This window comes from Manihot esculenta, chromosome 14 (assembly GCF_001659605.2).
Source record: "Manihot esculenta cultivar AM560-2 chromosome 14, M.esculenta_v8, whole genome shotgun sequence".
NCBI lineage: Eukaryota > Viridiplantae > Streptophyta > Magnoliopsida > Malpighiales > Euphorbiaceae > Manihot > Manihot esculenta.
The window spans coordinates 16626566-16645950 of NC_035174.2; the positions used below are offsets into that span (position 1 = coordinate 16626566).

The 19385-nt window shown below is 38.1% G+C and overlaps 1 protein-coding gene and 1 long non-coding RNA gene across 3 annotated transcripts in view; both read left to right on the top strand.

Moving 5' to 3' along the window:
* Positions 1–19385, top strand: part of LOC110630804 (diacylglycerol kinase 4) — a 60760-nt gene that overhangs the window by 15348 nt on the left and 26027 nt on the right. The window contains exons 8-11 of one of the 2 annotated variants that reach the window (XM_021778390.1): positions 248–318; positions 1675–1752; positions 2097–2184; positions 2594–2710. In XM_021778390.1, the coding sequence (XP_021634082.1) occupies positions 248–318; positions 1675–1752; positions 2097–2184; positions 2594–2710 (354 nt within the window). The remainder of the gene's footprint in view (positions 1–247; positions 319–1674; positions 1753–2096; positions 2185–2593; positions 2711–19385) is intronic. The other variant, XM_043950799.1, reaches the window with a different exon arrangement.
* Positions 4851–8406, top strand: LOC122721825. The gene is made up of 2 exons (XR_006348611.1): positions 4851–6303; positions 6472–8406. It is a non-coding gene; the product is annotated as an uncharacterized LOC122721825 (long non-coding RNA).

Sequence of the window (19385 nt, forward strand, 5' to 3'; positions counted from 1 at the left end):
TTTGCATTAGTATTCCAAAAAATTCAAATTTGCAGGTCAAGTATTAGTTTTAGAAAGAAGAAAAATTAGAGGAAAACCTGAAATTTTGCTTTAATTCCATATTATTACCATTTGATGAGTGAATTAATGTCTCTTGAAATGTTTTGACTGATATTATGTTATCTTAAGAGTATTTGCTGCAATTTTAATGTGGATACAGTCGTATGTTGATTCTAATATGTAACTTTAACTGATCTATAACTTACAGTTAATCTACTCCAGTTACAGTTGCGGTCAGGGTTGGTTCCTAACACCATGCGTAAGTGATCCAAGTTTAAGGTTAGATATATAAATCTAAACCTAAGTAGTTCTTATGTCATTTAGTTTACTCTTATTATTGACTTATTGTTATTGCTTGCATGTTTTGGGAAGTTTATATGCCTTGTCATGAAGTTTTTGGCTGCTTTTGGTACTTGACGTTGTCTTTTTGGAAACTAGGTTATGTTTTCTCACTTTGGTGCATTGGATTTTAAAATTTTTTACTCTTATTGACTCGCTTGGAAAATGAAGCCCGAATTTATTTTTCAAGTTGACATGACTCACATGCTGAAGAAAACAAAAGAAGAAGACTAGAGACAATTTTCTGCAATTTGGGAAGATTAAGATGTCCCAAACGGTTATGAAAAATTTTGGGAGGATTTTGAATTGTGTTTCTGATGATTTTACATAGCTAAATACACTCTATTTATACAAGAGTAATAGTAATAAACCTAGTTAAGAAGATTTACAAGAAACGCAATAAATAATTTCTATAATTAAATCTCTACAATTAAGGCTAAACTCCCTATACAATAAAGGGAAATATCTGTCAATCAAATCTTTCAACACGTACCTCTAATTCCTGGTGCCACTATATACCATGCCCTTCCAAGTGCATGGCTGCCACCTTCACTTCGTTTTTAGGTGCTATCTTGCCTACTTCAATGAAGTATTCAATTCTCAATAATCATCCCGTCAAATAAGGGAACTCAAATTTTGTGGTACTTCCCCATAGATTATCTCAAACATTTCTTTCTCCTTGTACTTTCTCTTCCACATTTCCTGCTCCCTTCGCTTGCATGTTTTGTCCGTTGACTCCAATAATCAGTGACCTCATCTCAGTGACCATATCCTGCAATCTAGATTCTGGTCTATCTACTTGCTTGTTTTTAGACTCCATAACTGAATTAGCAATTTCCTTTCCACATTCTTGCCAGCATATATTATCCACCATGGCGTAGGAACGTTGTTCTGATACCAATTGATAAGAACATAAAAGAACACACACAAAACAAGAGGAAATCTTAATAGACACTTTTATATTTCAATGGAATTCAAGATGTTTTACCATGCATGCCTTTCTCTTTATATTCTCGTTTCTATAACAACTCCATAACAAGTGCTAAAAATCCAGAACAAGCAGAAACAGGCAGGAGAGCAAGTAGCTTGACTCAACCAGCTGGCCAGTTACTGTTACAACAAATAAAAATATGCATCATTCTTAATTACATTAACCTGCACCATTTAGCTAAACTGCTTATACTATTCTACACTTATTATGGTACTGTGCCATTCTTTTGCAACTTTTTACTAATACAGTATGTCAATGATTTCTCTTAATTAGATTGTGTGCTAATATAAATTTTCTTGATGCAGGGGACTGAAAAATATCCTGAGGATGCATGTTAAAAAAGTTAATTGCTCAGAATGGGAGTTTATTCCAATTCCTAAAAGGTAGGGTTTGATTGATACAACTTTTGCTTGAGATGCATAAAGATCTGAGCAATGATATGCATGTAAGCACTACTTCTGACAGGAGCATAATAACTGTTTGCTTTTATATTTCCAATGACCTCTTATATATGTGAATATTGCATTTTTTTTTAGAAATTTTTGAATATTGTATTTGAATATTATTTGTTTTAATATTCTCTTGATCTTTTGAGAAAATTTTCCTATCGCACTAAATTTACTTGGGAACCAAAATGTAACACCATCGCTGCTTTTTATTTTATTGGTGTGGTGATTGTTAAATTCTCTTTACCTTTTTATTCCAATTCTGCTTGCGTCTCTTTCAGTGTGAGGGCAATAGTTGCTCTAAACCTTCAGAATTATGGAAGTGGAAGAAACCCATGGGGCAGTCCAAATCCAGAGTATTTGGAAAAGGTATCTATTATTATTACAAGGGATAATGTTTGTCACACTTATTGACTGTTATTTTTTCTTTCACGTACCATTTTAATCTATGTAGAAATTATGATTTACTGATCTGAATGAAACTTAGATCTTGTTCGGAATTGTGGTTCAAACTTGCTTTTTGGAAGGAAAAAAAACATTTTAGATATTGTTGAAAAAGCTGTTTTGGAATTCTTATGACTGAAACATATTTAATTTAACTAAACCTAATTTTTAACGGTCTCTAATTAATATATATAAAGTGGTGGTTTCTCAATAGCAGTTCAACTAATAATTCCAGATAGACCTAATTCAGCGGCGTGGGGTTAAAATGTACTTCCTAGGTACACCAATTATTCCCAAGCATGATTTGTATATGTTTAATTATTTATTTTGGCAGAGGGGGTTTGTTGAGGCCCATCCTGATGATGGTCTCCTTGAAATTTTTGGTTTAAAGCAAGGATGGCATGCATCTTTTGTTATGGTTGATCTCATATCTGCTAAACACATAGCCCAGGTACTACAGTTGTGAAATTTTATATATTTTAATACAGAAGCATACCTAGTCTGTGAAAGTATGAGCTGAAATTTAGCTAAAGCATGATGATTTTGTTAGCCATTCCTTCCATGCTATAGATGATAATTTTTCTCTGCTGCATGATCCATAGATTGTACCTTATGCATAGTTTAATGTTGTTTTCAACTGATAACTAGATGTGATCACGACCTATGAGAAAATGCATGAATCCAAGACAAAGAAGTGTAAAAATTTTGTTAAGCAATAGATAGACCCTGTGTAAAAATTAATGGATCTACAGTATGTTTTTTTGTTTTCTGTGATTTGGTGCATTAGATTGGAAAGTGAGAGCAGATACTCGGTAGAACTCTGTTTTTGCCTGGCTTTTGATCGAGTAGTACTCTTGCAAACATTAAGTGGGAATTTTGCTATCTTAATTTTTCCTCCCTCTCTTTAGCTATGCCATCTATTTCCGATAGAGCTAGTTGCTGATGGTGATGAGCTGAATATAGTTAAGGTAAATTACTTATTTCTTGAGTTTAGGTCATAATCACTAGTAGGTCCCAGTGTTTGATAATTGATTAATTGGTCCTTACCTTTTTTTGTTTTTAAATTTAATCCCTCTAGTTACTTTTATGGTTAGCTAACACTTAACGAAGTGGCCAGAGGTATAAATGCATTTGAACTTTCAAAAAGACCAAAAAAGAAGTTTTAACAAAAAGCTAAATATTTTTCTCTGGAAAGAAATAGTAAAAAAGCATCTTCAAAGCACATAGGTTCTCCATTTTTTTAAGGAAAAAAGTTTTTCCCAGGAAAATGTTTTTTTTTTTTTCTAAAAAAATACTGTAAAAAGATTTACAAAAACCTTTCAATATGAACTTATTTTCCAAGAGAAATTTATTTTCTAAAAGAAAATTTTCCAAAATAATTTTAATATTTAACACGTATAAATATAAAGATTAAAGATGATTAAAACTTGGAAGTGTCTTTTTAAGCAAAGTTATGGCAAAATTCTACTTTTTTGGATGAAGGTACTAAATAGCGAACCAAATCAAAATGTAAGGCAAATTAATTCAATTTCCAAGTAGGGAGGACCTACTAGTGAGAATCGCTCAAAGGGGCAAATAGTAAGTGACCAATAAATTTAAATGACGATTTCAGTGGTTGCAATTGCTGCATATTACATATTTTCATATTTTATTTCTAGGTTTAAGGCATTTCCTATGGATTGGAACTACATAGGTCAAAGTTAAGTCTAACCACATAGGTTTGCACTCAAATGAAAATTGTTGCATCACGGTTGTCCTCAATTCAAGTTAAGCTCCATTACAATCTACTTAGAGAGTTAGAGTTGGTATATGATGTGCCTTACAGAGAGTTAAGGAACATTAAATTATTACGATCATACACGAATGTATTACATATAGAACAACTAGGTATAGAAATAAGTGCTTGGAAAAAAATAATAATAATAAGCAAGTAGTTTTGGCAGAAACAGTTATTTTTAGCGAGTTTGTATATAAATAGCTGAAAAAGCCCTATTTAGTGCATTCATTAATCAATAAACCCAACTGTGCTTCCCCCTAAAATTCTCTCTTTCCTTCCTTTCTCTCTCTAAAGTCCCTCCCTTTCTTCTAAGTCTCTCTCCTTTCTTCTTTATTTCTATTATTCTCACTAACTACCACTGAGATTACCATATCTGTTAGGGATTACCTAACATTTGGTATCAAAGCATAGCAGATTCTGGTGAGAATTGGTGAGTTGGAGTCGCGAGATGACCAGATCTCAGATTGTTAGTGCTGACACTGTGAAATTGGCGGAATTCGAGGATCAATTGCGAGAATTACAGAATAATTTCTGTCGAAATTTTGAGGAATTGAAAGGATAGAAGGACGACATGAGGACCTGTATCAGGGAAGATTTAATTGCGAACACCGCCAGTCTCAAGAATTCTGTTCTTGATGAGTTAAAAACTTTGTTGATTCATCTGGTGGGAAATAAGGGAAAAGGAATCACGGAAGCTGAGGGAGAAACTTCCAGTGCTGAAAGCAGAGGCATCTTACCCATGCCGAGAGATCATGGAAGCAACTCTTAGCCTGTAGGAGCTGCAACTACAGCAAATCTAGAATTCAAGGTAATCACCTCCCTAAAATAAAGCTGATTACTTTTGATGGAATTGAAACTAGAGCTTGGATTAGAAAAAGTATTGAGTATTTTGAAGTCTATAAAAGTCCCTAGAGAACAGAGGGTAGGGATAGCAAGCCTCTTATTAATTGAAAGAGCATATGCATGGTATCATACTGGAAGAAAAGTGAGAACTCTGATGTTTGGGAGGCGTTTGAGAAAAATTTGTGTGCAAGTTTTGGTGAGCAGGGTTAGAGGATGGATCAGTACAAAACCAATACCTACTATCAAAACCCTATAACCTACAACAAGAGTACTTTACCTAATCAAAATTCTTCTTATCCACCAAAACTTCCCAATTCTGAATCATCTCAAAACTGGAAAACCAACCCTACCAGTATATATAAAGCTGCAATTACTCAACCTTCCACCTCCACTATCCAAAGCTCCACCTACAGCAACCAACAACCCACCCAATCTGAAAAAAGATCAGCCAAACCCTACTTCAGGTGTGGGGAGAGATATTTCCCTAGGCACATCTGTAAAGCCAAATCTGTTATGGCTGTGCAGATAGAAGAGATTGAAAGTGTGGGCAATGAAGAAGCTGGGCAGGAAGAAGTGACTGCAGACCAAATGGAGGATGGTAATGATGAAATGACCTTGTCTGTCCATGCATTTAAGGGCAACCAAGGAACAAATACCATTAAGCTACTGACAGCCTACAAAAATAGGCAATTGGTGGTGCTGGTTGATAGTTGTAGCACCAATAGTTTTTTTGGATAGAAAGATAGCTGATGAGTTGAAACTTCCAGCACTTTCTACTTGCTAGCCCCATTTCAGCTGTTACTGTGGCGGATGGAAGAAGAATATCTAGCTTAGGAGTATGTAAGGCCTTTGAATGAAAAATTCAGAATTCCACATTCTCATTTGACATGAGAATTTTGGACCTTGGGGGATTTGATATGGTCTTGGAGTGGATTGAATGAAGAGCTTCAACCCTGTTCTCTTTGACTTTGAGGGGGATAAAATTACTCTTCAGAAGGATGGGAAATTGGTGACTCTGCAAGGATACTATTCTTCCACCTCCACTGCTGCCTTGGATCTATTCCGAAAAACAATCAGCCCAAACCCCTACCAGCTGCAATACCCCTCCCAACTCTGCAATCTCTTCTGGCTAAGTACAGGAACATATTTGAGGAACCTAAAGGGTTGCCACCCTTCATATCTCATAACCATACCATTCCTTTGCAATTGAATTCTAGGCCTGTGACCATAAGGCCATATAGGAATCCTCGCTATCAAAAAGGGGATTGAGAAATTGGTGAATGAAATGTTGGCATCCTCCATCATCCAGCCAAGCAAGAGTCCATTTGTCTCTCCTATGTTGCTAGTAAAGGATGGCTCTTGTAGATTTGTGTAGACTATAGGATTGCTTCCTAACCCCAATCTTGGATCTACCAAAGACCAAGGTAACTCTATAAAATTTCCTATGTTGCAAAAGATAGAACTGATTGCATTTGAGGAAAAAGAACCTAGGGCTTGAGTTAGAAAGTGTGTTAAGTACTTTGAAGGTTGGGAATTGCAAGTTTTTTTTTTTCTTTTGTTTGATAGGGCTGATGCTTCTGTATTTGGAACAGGGGAAAGGTTTATTCGTTGGGAGGAGTTTAAAGAAGCCCTTTGTACTAATTTGGGGATAAAGGGATAGAATATGTAGCAGAGGAATTCATAAAACTGAGGCAGGAAGGTTATATGGAAAAATATCAGCATATAATCGTTATGTAGCCCGTTTCAATACAGAGGCCCAGTAGATTCCCGAGCTGGACGAAAGCAGAGCAGTAGAAGCCATGCAGAAAGGGATGACCTCCCCAGAGTTTTTTGGCTCGTTAAGTAGAAAGCCCCTATCTCGCTGGCGGAACTGATGAAAAGAGCGGAAAAATACATAAGGTAGGATGATGCCTTAATGAGGAGCAGGTTCGCCAAGAAAGCGGCAGACAGGGGGAAAGCCCCAGAGGAAAGGAGGCCGGAAAGGCACGAAAAAAGACAAAACAAAAGGCCTGAAGTGTATAGACAACCTTGGGACCGAAGGGACTAAATACCATTTCCTCCGCGAGTTCCAGAGACCCTGACCCCTCTCAACGCCTCTCGAGCCAAAGTGCTCATGGTGGTAGAAAACAAAGAATTACTCCAATGGTCGAAACCAATGAGGGCTGAAGCAAGCCAGCGAGATCCTGACAAATACTGCTAGTACCATCGTACATACGGCCATGACACTAATAACTGTTACCAGCTGATTAGTGAGATCGAAAGGCTGATTAAAAGGGGGCACTTGCGAAACTTTGTAAAGAAACCAGAAGGAGAAAGACCTCAGCAGAACCCTACTGTAGAAAGACTCCGAAGGCCAAGGACAGGACCGGTTAATGACGGTTCCAGTGGAACCATCAATATGATAGTTGGAGGGACTGGAGGTCGGATGAGCAGGAGAGGGAGAAAAAGGGGGCGTAAGATGGAGAGACTTATGCCTAAATTGGGGAAAAATTATATTTCGTCAGGGTTTATTAGGGGTTTAAAAAATGAAATCAGACCCATAGTCAGGATGATGACGCCTGCCACCTAACCCATGCATTTGAGATAGATAGATATCAACAACGACTTTTAGGGGCTGCCAAGAACCATACCTTTGCTATTAAATCCTTTACGTCATTCCATACATCAACTACCATCAACCCAAATTCCATTACCTACAAAAATTCTCAGTCAACATAAAACCTTTCCTATGCACCCAAAACACTACATCAACTACCATCAACCCAAATTCCATTACCTACAAAATTTCTCAGTCAACCCAAACCCTTTCTTATGCACCCAAAACACTAGCTGCTGACTGTAATTTCTTCCCAAAATAAAGTAGCACCTCCACCAGTAATACTTCAAAGCCATCCCAGCAATAACAATTCAACCCAACAATCTCAAACCAAGTAAAAAATATGAATTCCAAGCCTCAAACTAATTCTTCAACACCCAAAATAATAACAAGCAGGCTTAGATCTTATTATAGATATGGTGGCAAATATTTCTCTGGCCATGTTTGTAAGCAACAGAAGGCCATCAATATAGGACATGATAATGAAGATGTGGTTGGGTAGAGTCAGGAAGGAGGGACTGAAGTTGAAGTGAGGGACTGAAGAGGAGGAAGTGTATGGCAATGAATCGTGTGAACTTTGGAATTTTCTGTAAAAAAATTAGTACGAATTTATATAAAAGTGTGAATGAAAGTGATTTCCTAGATTAAGCTTAAAATTAAGCTATTAAGTCTAAGATCAAGCTTACAATCAAGAACATATTTATACATATTTAGTTTCCATAACACTCTCCTTTCAAATTTAATCTTTATAACACTCTCTCGAATTAGAGCAAAGATATCAATCATGCTCAACTTATTACATATGCAATCAATCCGGTTTTGTTTAGAGCTTTAGTAAAGATTTCTGCTAATTATTTTCCAATTTTGATATGTCTTGTTAAGATTATCTTTCATTTTATCTTTACATGAATGAAGTGATAATTAATCTCCATATTCTTTGTTCGCTTATGAAATATTGGATTTGAAGTAATATGGATAGTCACTTGATATCACACCATAATTTAACAAGCAATAAGTTCTTGAAACCAACTTTTTCTAGCAGTTGATGTGCCTATAAAACGTCACATATGGTTTGTGCTATGACTCGATATTCTGCTAAAGCACTGAATGAGGAGTCTACAGTTTGTTTCTTACTTCTCCATAACATCAAGTTACCTCTATCAACATTTGATCCTACTCAGTCGGCATTCAAATCATTTTATTCATTTCAAGTAACACAAAATTTATCCTAAGGCTTCCCAATGAGAAATGGTAAGAGAAGACATAAATTGACTCATTACACTAACTGAATATCCAATGTTTGGACAAGTCACCATCAAATAATTTAGCTAGCCTACTAATATACATTTCAAGATCTGTAAATGACTCATTATCTTTTGCGGTTAGTGGGAGATTCAGAGTCATTAGCGCATTGCAAGGTTTAGCACCAAACTTTTCTATTTCTGTCAATAGATCAAGAACATATTTTTTTTAGAATAAGAAAATACTTTTAGTACATTTTGTAACCTCAATATCTAGAAAGTATTTTAAAGAGCCCTAACTTGAAAAACTCTTTTAGAGATGTGATATTTACAACATCACTACCTGTAATAACAATATCATACCTATATACTACTAACAAGATTGATCCACCATAAGAGTTTCTATAAACTATTAAGTGATTATGTTTACTTATTTGCATACCGACTTTTGGACTATTTCACTAAATTTGTTAAACTATGCCTGTGGATTCTATTTCGAGTTATAAAGATATTTTTTAAGTTTACTAATTTTGCCTGACTTCTCTTGAGCAACAAAGCCAAGTGGTTTCTCTATATAAACTTCCTCTTAAAGCTCACCTTAAAGAAAAACATCTTAATGTCCAGCTGATATAGGGACCAAGTATATGTAGCTGCCAAAGAAACAAATAGTTGAACAAAAAGAATAGTCAACTCTTTAGTATAACCTTTGACAATTAAATGGGCCTTGAGATGAGCAACAATCCGATTAGGATTTACCTTCACTATGAATATCCATTTATAACCAATCGCCTACATTTCTTGGGGCAAAGAAACCAATTTTCAAGTACCATTAGTGTTCAAGACCATCATTTCCTTGTCTATTGCAGCATGCTAGTTGGGATGAGATAATGCCTCGCCCACAGTTCGAGGGACTGAAGATGAGAATAACTTATCATAAGAAACAAAAAAGGAGATAAGATATGTGGAAGAATGTTTACCTTTACTAAGGGCAATAGGAAGGTTTAAGTCAAACTGAGGAGCAATAATGGTATGCTAGATCTTTCAACGAAGAAGTTGTTGGTCGATGGTCTCAGTCAAGAGTCTCTAATCTCCTAGAATAAACATGAACAATATCGAGATGAACAATTGCCGAAACAGACGCACCTGTAGGAGGTTGAGGTATGAACATCTGTTTAACATAATATACTAATAAATCATCCTTCTTTCCCGGACTTTTATAAAATGGAGGTGAAGAGAAAAAAGGAAAACTCAAAGAATGTAATATTGATAGATATAAGATAACAATTAAGGACTTGAGAGAAACCTCTCTACTTTTTTTGAAGTCTGAAATAACCAAAGAAGACACATCGAAGAGATTTAGGATTCAATTTAGTGATTTATAGATGAACATTTCGTACAAAGTAAGTACAACCAAACATACAAGTTCAATAGGAAATAAAGATTAGGACAGAAATAAGACGTATGAAAAAATATCACCATGAAGAATACAAGATGACATTTAATTAATTAAAAAAAAGTTTTGAAAATTGCATCTGCTTGAAATTTTTTTGGAATTTTCATTTGAAACATAAGAGTTCGAGCTACTTTAAAAATGCCACCATTTTGAGATAGCGTGTTCACATGTTATAGCAAGTCAACTATATAATAATTATTAGCATAATTATAGAAATACTTTTCTAAGTTAGAATATATGATTACAAAGTATCTTATATGTAAATATTGTATCATTTTTAATAGAATACGCACAGAAAATTCTGAGTTTTAATGGTATATGAGTTGGTACTTCAAATTGTCTTGGTATCCAAATTTTCTTCAGGCAATTTTTGGGTTTCACATCTTTCACTTCCGGATCACCCAATTAGGGTGTCTTTTGCATCACCACCCCACCATTAGTTTCGCTGTCCAAGATAGTCTGCCTGATCAAATCCGATGACAGGATGACGCGCATGTGGCTCACACGCGCCTCACACACCTTTTTGCTCCGATGCCACACCGGCGCGTGTGGCATTTTTCAGCGAGATTCAGCTATTTCGTCTCCTCTTCTAGTGTCGACTCGGCTTGGGTTTTGTAGCCTTGAGTGCTGTTTTGAAGTTTGATACTCCAATTAAGGAGATTAGCCTTTTGGTTGCTTTGAACTTGGCTCAACTCTACTGTTTAGGGATTCTCTACTATTTGTTATTTTTGTGGCTTTTGGGGTTTTAATTACCCATTTGGTGACAATTTTATTATTGCTCAGTGTGGTGTTGTACCATTTTTCATCTTTTGGTTTTGGTTTGAAGCCGTGGTAGTCTCATCAAATAGCAATCTCATCATTTGAGAAAACTATTTTAGTATTTTGTAGAAAAGTTTGCACAATTTTTTCAATATAAAGAGGTACTAAGATTCATAAATTCTTTTGTTACTACTATCCCTTAGTCAGGTAAATCCACCTCACGTTTTGTCTCCTTAGCTACATGGTTCATTAATTTTGGTCCATATGACAACTAATTCTAATTGTTAAATTTGGGACAGATCTAACTCACCCCAAAAGTTAGCTCAAGAGAGAAGAGTGCCTATGACCCATATAAGAGGCACATGACCATTTTCTACAATCGATGTGGGATTCAATACACCCTATTATGCTCAAAATTTTATTTTTGCGTGACATATTTATGGGAGGTTCAACATCGGATGGGGAGGCTTTGACACCATGTTAAATTTGGATCAGGCCTAACTCACTCCAAAAGTTAGCTTAAGAGGGGAGGAGTGCCTATGACTCATATAAGTGGCACATGACCCCTTTCCACAACCGATGTGGGATTCAACACTAATATTTTATTAGCTTTCCAGTCCCATACAACTTCACCTCCTGTTACTTTAGTTGATAGATCTACCCCTTGTGTTTTAGATTTAGGGATTGCAAATCCTATGTCATCTATCTCTTTGTCATCTATTTTGTATTTGCCTCAATTCTCTTTTAACTTAGTTTATGTTAGTAAACTTATTTGAGCCTTACATTATTATGTCTCATTCTTGCCGAATCATTGTGCTTTTCAGAATTTTGTGACGAAACAAATTATTGGTCGTGGTCATGACCCAAAATAGAATGCTTCATCAGTTTCTTGTGTGGATACACCATCTCAAAATGGTGTTACCAAAAGAAAAAATCGACATTTTATTGAGGTAGCTCGAATTCTTTTGTTTCTAAAAAATTTTGGGAAAGTTTAGAATATTCTTATATTTCACTTTTGATTTATACAATTGGTTTATATGACTATTTATATACAAAGAATTATATCTAAATAGAAAGCAAATAATCAAATAATAATTACAGAGATAATTAAGGATGCTAATCAAATAAAATCATATATTTAGAATCAACTAAAATCATCAAATAAGTAAACATTTCCCTTCAAGTTGGTGCAAAAATGTCGGACATGTCTAACTTCCAAATCAGATTATGGTAGATTTTATTGATGAGCCTTTTAGTAAACACATCTGCAAGTTGTCCAGTAGATGTCATGAATTAAGCTCAAGACACCGTTTGTTAATTTTTCTTTAATGAAGTGTCGATCAATCTCAATGTGTTTCGTTCGGTCATGTTGAACTGGATTTTGTTTTATATTGATAGCAGTTTTGTTGTCACAATATAAAGTTATCTTGTCTCTCTGTGACAACCTTTAACTCCTCTAATAACTTCTGCAACCATAAGAGTTCACACACTTTTGGTCATTGCTCTGTATTCCGTTTCAGCATTTGACTGAGCAACAACACTTTGTTTTTTTACTTCTCTAAGTGACAAGATTCTCTCTCACAACTGTGCGGTAGCTAGAGGTGGATCTCCTGTGATCGAGAGATCCTACCCAATCTGCATCTGTAAAAGCTTCAACTCGGAGGTGACTGCATTTGGAGTAAAAAAGCATTATTTCTTGGCGCAGACTTTAGGTATCTCAAGTTGCGAAGTATAGCCTGCATATGAGTCTCGCAAAGATCATGCATGAATTGGCTTACTAAGCTAACAGAATAAGCTATATCCGGTCGAGTGTGTGAGAGATAAATTAACTTTCCTACTAATTTTTGGTATCTTCCAATATTCACAGACTCACCAGTTCTTGCTTCTAGCTTGTGATTACTTTAATGGGAGATTCTACTAGTTTACGTCCTAACATACTAGTTTTTTCCAAAAGATTTAAAATGTATTTTCTTTGGGAGATGAATATTCCTTTTTCTGATCTAACCACCTCAATACTTAGAAAATATTGCAATTTTTATAGATCTTTGATTTCAAATTCTTAAGACAACAATTTTTTTTATTGAGCCATTTCCTCTTTATCATCACCTGTCACTACTATATCATCAACATATACAATAAGAAGGATGATCTTAGTCTTGTGATGTTTGATAAATAAAGTGTGATCAACATTGCTCTATTGGTAGTCAAAGGACATCATGGCTCTGCTAAATTTGTCAAACCTAACTCTGAGAGATTGTTTTAGCCTATACAAAACTTTTTTTTAAACCTGTACACTTTTTTTTGTATCTTCTCATCAGCGAATCCAAGAGGGATCTCCATGAACACTTCTTCCTCTAAATCTCTATGAAGGAAAGCATTCTTCACATCAAACTATTACAAGTCCTAGTCTAAGTTGGCTACGCAAGATAATAAGACTCTTATTGAGTTAATTTTTGTAATTGGAGCAAATTTCTCTTGATATTCCACTCCATAGGTTTGGGTGAATCATTTAGCAATCAATTTGACCTTAAATCGTTCAATTGTGCCATCAACTTTGTGTTTCACTGTGAAAACTCATTTACAGCCAATGAGTTTTTTCTCAGGTGGGAGAGTGACAAGCTCTCAGGTGTCATTTGTAGCCAGTACTTTTAGCTCTTCAATCATTGCTCCCTTCCATTTAAGATCTGCAAGAGCTTCCTTCCAATCCTGTGGAATATCCTATGGAATAGGCACAGTGAAAATAAATAAGGCAAAGGCTCTATAGGAGGGAGATAAGGATTCATAAGAAATAAAGTTAGGAAAAGGATGTTTAGTACAAGATTTGAACTCGTGCTTTTTTAATTGTCTAGAAGCATAAGCAATTACCTTTTCATTCTGCATCAACACACAACCTAGTCCCACTCGGGACGCATCACAAAATACTGTGAAGTTTTCATTACTCGTAGGCAGAGCTAGCACCGTTGCTGATGTCAACCTCCTCTTCAGCTTTTCAAAGTTTTCTTCACACTGTTCTGACCAAACGAATTTCTGATTCTTTTCAACTTGGTCATAGGAGCGGCAATTTTGGAGAAATCCTTGACGAACCTCCTAAAGTAACCTGCCAAAGCCAAAAAGTTTTTAATCTCTGTCACCGTAGTGAGTTTAGGCCAGTTAGCTACAGCTTCAACTTTCTTGGGATCTACCTCGACTCCCTTTTTTGACACTACATGCCCCAAGAAAGAAATGCTCCTCAACCAAAACTCACACTTAGAGAACTTGGCATACAAGTCGTGTTCTCTCAGGGTCTGCAACACTGTTCTCAGATGATGGGCATGCTCCTCTGCATTCCTGGAATACACTAAGATATCGTGAATGAAGACAATAACGAAGTGATCCAGAAACTGACTAAAAACTCTGTTTATGAGATCCATGAATGCTGTAGGGGCATTGGTTAGCTCGAACGACATTGCTAGGAACTCATAGTGCCCATATCTGGTCCTGAAAGCTGTCTTCGGGACATCTTCTTCCTTGACCCTCAACAGGTAATACTCGAACCTCAAATCTATCTTGGAGAAACAACCGGCTCCTGCTAGCTGGTCAAATAGATCATCAATCCTGGGTAACAGATACTTGTTCTTGGTAGTGACTTTATTCAACTGTCTGTAGTCGATACAAAACCTTAAAGATCCATCATTCTTTCTCACAAACAACACTGAAGCACCCCAAGGCGAGGTACTGTGTCGGATGAAACCCTTATCTACCAACTCTTGCAACTGTTCCTTCAACTCCTTTAACTTTGCAGGTGCCATCCTGTAGGGAGGAATAGAGATGGGTCTGGTTCCTGGCATCACTTCAATTTCAAACTCTATCTCCCTAGCAGGTGGTAAACCTGACAGCTCGTTTGGGAAAACATCTAGGAACTTTTTGACTACGGGCACTGAAGCTGGTTCCCTGACTTGACTGTTAAGTTCTCTAACATGAGTAAGAAACTCCTAACAACCCCTCCTAAGCAACCTGCGAGCCTGAAGGGCTGATATCACACCTCTAGGCATCCCTACTCTGTCCCCTCTGAAGACCACCTCTGATCCATCATGATCTCTGAACCTGACTACCTTGTCTCTGTAATCTAAAGTAGCACCATAAGTAGAAAGCCAATCCATCCCTAGAATGATATCAAAATCAGTCAAATCTAGAACCACAAGGTCAGCTGGAAGGCATCTACCCTCAACAAATACTGGACTGAATCGGCAGACTGACTCTGCCACAGATGGATCACACTTGGACCCACTGACCCAAAGAGGACACTCTAGCCCAGAAGTTATCAAACCCAACCTCTCTACGGCTCTCGGGGCAATAAAAGAATGAGAAGCACCAGGGTCCATAAGAGCATACACATCAAAACATCCAATGATGGGATTACCTGACACCATGGTGTTTGACGTGTTAGCCTCCTGCTGAGTCATGGTGAAGATCCGTGCTGGAACTGATGGACCTTCTCCGCGGGAACCTGCTGAAGAAGAGGCTGTCCCTCTCCCTCTACCTCGACCATTGCCCTGTGTCATGGCTGGAGCTACTGGCTGAGCTACACTGCCAAAAGCTGTCTGCTGGGACTGTGCCATCATAGCTGCATTGGGACACTCACGTGCCATGTGCCCCTCTTATCCGCATTTGAAACATGCTGTAGTCCCAAACCGACAAACTCCTTTGTGCGGTTTACCGCACCTCATACATCCGGAGCTATCCGAACCAGAGCTCGAACCACCACCCATTCCCAGACCAGACTTCAACCGATTCCAGAACTTGTTCTTCTTGGGCTTGGACTTGCTCCACTTCTTACTTTTTGGAACCCGAGGACTGTGCCACCTGCTGCTTTACCGTTCCCTGAATGATAGCACTAGCCTTCATCTTCCTGGCCGTATCCACTATGGTGTGGAAGCTCTCTCTTTGCTGCTAGAATTAGGGAGGAATACCTAGAGTGAAGTCTCATGGTATACCTCCTGGCTTTCTTTTGATCAGTATCATACGCCTGATCCACAAACTGCAGCAACTCCAGAAATTTATCCGTGTACTCATCGACACTCATGTCCTCCGTCTGCCTCAACTGCTCGAACTCTATCACTTTAAGCTCCCTTGAACTGTCTGGAAAAGCCCATCCAGCAAACTCATTGACAAACTCTTCCCAGGATAGGCTATCCAGCCTTGGATCCACATAATTTTTAAACCACTCTTTTGCTTTCTTGCATTTTAATGTGAACCCCGCCATCTGAATGGCTCTACTGTCACTTGCTCCTAGCTCATCTGTTATCATCTTCACCGTCTTGAGATACTCAAACGGATCATCACCTGTTTTGAATTTGGGAGCATCCAACTTCAAATAATCAGTCATCTTCACTTTGCTCCCCATAGACGAGCTAAGGTTTAGGTGTTTGGACTTCAGGAACAACTGGTTCTGCTGGGGGAGGAGGGGGTGCAACATTCCCTAGGTTAGGGTTTGCTGTACTTTGGTAAAAAGGTGGGGTGAAAACATAGGGTAGGGTGGATATGGTGGGTAGTAGGGAGGATAGGGCATGAAGGAAGGGTATGGGTTATAACTGGAGAAATCTGATGTACCTTCCATCGGATACTCTGGTCCCTGTGAATAGGGTTGGTATTGGGGTGGATAAGCATAACCCGTGGCCTGAGCGCCTCCTTGTGACTCTCCCACACCCTCTTCAAACATACTCACACCTAAACTGCCATTCCTCCTCTGATCATCATCCACTGTTTCCCTCACATCCGTCGACATCCTTCCCGGATCGGTTCTCCTCCTGTCTACATCAAAAGACCTTCTAGGGTCCCTTGATGTTCCTTCTCTGCTTGATCTACTTGACCTTGCCCTTGGTAGAGCAGAGGGAAGGGCATCCATGCCCTCATTCTCAAGTGGAACTCCAGTCAATCTAGCAGATCGACGAGTGCCTCGCATTCTATTTTCTAAAAAGACAACACACATCACATAAACATCAGTATCATATGGTTCATGTGGTCACACATGAACCCACATCACATTCATACATATCATATCATTAATGTACATGCATATAGTCATGGCATTTCACATCATCATCAAGACATGACTCTACATCCTATTCTAGTGGATATGATTTTTCCTATTGTGCTTGCCTTTCTATACCACCTATGAGCCTGACACTCTAGGTCCGACCATATGAACCTAGCGCTCTGATACCACTCTGTAACGACCCGGAAATCGGACCGCTACCGGCGCTAGGATTCAGATCGACTTAAAGTCGCCGGAACCCGTAGTAAGCCTACTAAGCATCCTGTGTACCTGATAAAATATCATACATGAACATACATTTTCATAAAAAAATTAAACTTTTCATATACCAAGCTCGACCTGTACATTCATCATGAACTGCGAACATAAAATCCACACTAGAGCCCTCATCAAATGCTCTAGTATGGTCAATATCATATACATCAAGCTTGGATTAACATAATTCATCATAAAACTTTTACATAAAAACATGTTCATTGGGATTTACAACATAAACTAGGGCAAAGCACAAATTTATCCGTTACATATTACATGTCCACTACAATCTATTACATAAACTATACTCGCCACTCGCCGACTTCCCGAACTAATCTTGACCCTGCAAACCTGGGGTTAGGGGAAAGGGATAAGCTACTAGAGCCTAGTGAGCAGAATAGTAAAAACAGTTTAAATAAACTATGCTCATATGGAATGCATCACAACACAAACAATACACATCAAGGATGGACTTGTCATCAGTAACCCTCTACATATCCAATGTGCCCGGCTCTCGACGGAGCTCCTTAGGACTTTCGCTTAAACATAACATAACATGTCGAACTGTGCCAGAAGCGTAGAATGGGCCTCGACCTGGACTTTCTCTTACATCGTGCCAGGGCGTAGAATGGGTCTCGACCTGAACTTCCGTATCATATCATATCATATCATCTCGAGGGTTAATGGGTCATCCAATATCCATCCACATCAACAGCAAATTATGCAATGCATCATATTCGTGAATTCTAATGCAACAACCTAATACATAAACATGTATTCATGATGCATGAATATGCTTAAAAGTTTCATTGCTTTAAAATAAAAGGAGTTCTGTTCTACTCACCTCTGGCTGATGCTTAACTGACTCAGAAGCAGCTAACTCACTGCTGGTCTCTTCGGTCTCTCAAGTCCGATCCTACACAGGTGGACTCAAATGAGAGATCAAACATACTCTATAAGGACTCTAAACATCTCTCCATAAACCCCCTAAAACATCATAAAACATGTACACAAAACAAGCAAAGGGAGGCTGGGTAGGGGACTTTCGGCGGCAGGTTTGGCGGCCGAAGGTCCCTACAGATCCGAAAGTCAGGCACTTTTGGGGGCAAGGTTCGGCGGTCGAAAGCCTTCACAGACTCGAAAGTCACAAACCTTCGGGGGCAGGTTCGGCCGTCGAAACTCCCCTCCAGAGCCGAAAGTCCATCTTTCGGGGGCGAGTTTAGGCGGCCAAAGCTGCCTCCTCTAGCGGGTTCGGCGGCCGAATCTGGGTCTTTCTGAGTGACAGAACCCGATTCTGCCATTATGCCCAAGCCACCAAAACTCTCCAAACTCACCATCAACTATTCTAAACATGCATACACACTTATTCAAGCATAAAGGGGCATAAAACTAGCCTAAACCCCAACAAACATCAACATAACAACACATAGAGCATACATTTAACATAAAGCTAACATAAACCCTAAAACATAGATCTAACCAAAACATGCATCGTAAACCCTTAACCCTTCATAAAACTCATTCAAAACATAAAGGAAGGCAAGGATCTACACCTACCTCGTGGAGATCGAAGGTAGGTGCGACCCAAACTCAGAGTTGAGGAGAAAAGGGTCTCCGGAGGTCTCCAAACTTCAAAACTTTAGATTGAACTTAAAATTTTCAAAACAAAGTAAAAACTTATCAAGATTTGGAAGGATTTGAAGAAAACAATCAAATCAACCATGGAAGGGCAAAAACTCACCTTTACCCAAAATGGAGAGAGAAAACTCACCCATTTTTGGACAGTGGGCCTTTTATAGGTGGCTGGCCAGACCACCTTCGAGGGCCGAAAGAGCTTCCGCATCAGCACCAGGTTCGGCGGTCGAACTTGGGCTTTTCCCTCCAAGGCATTTTCTTTCAAAACTCAATTCTTTCTTTATTAAAACCTCAAAAACATATAAAAACATTTTAGAAAACCTTTATTTTCACCCTTTTAAGGGATTCCGACCTCGAGATTCCGGATTCCAAAAGAGATTCCTCCGGAAAGTTGAAATTCCGATGCCGGATGTTAGCCGGGTGTTACAATAAAAGAATTCAATTTTACAGTTAAGAGCATTGGTGACAGCACTGATTGATAAAAGGTTGATAGGAAAGCAGGGAATATGAAGGACAGATGATAATTTAATATT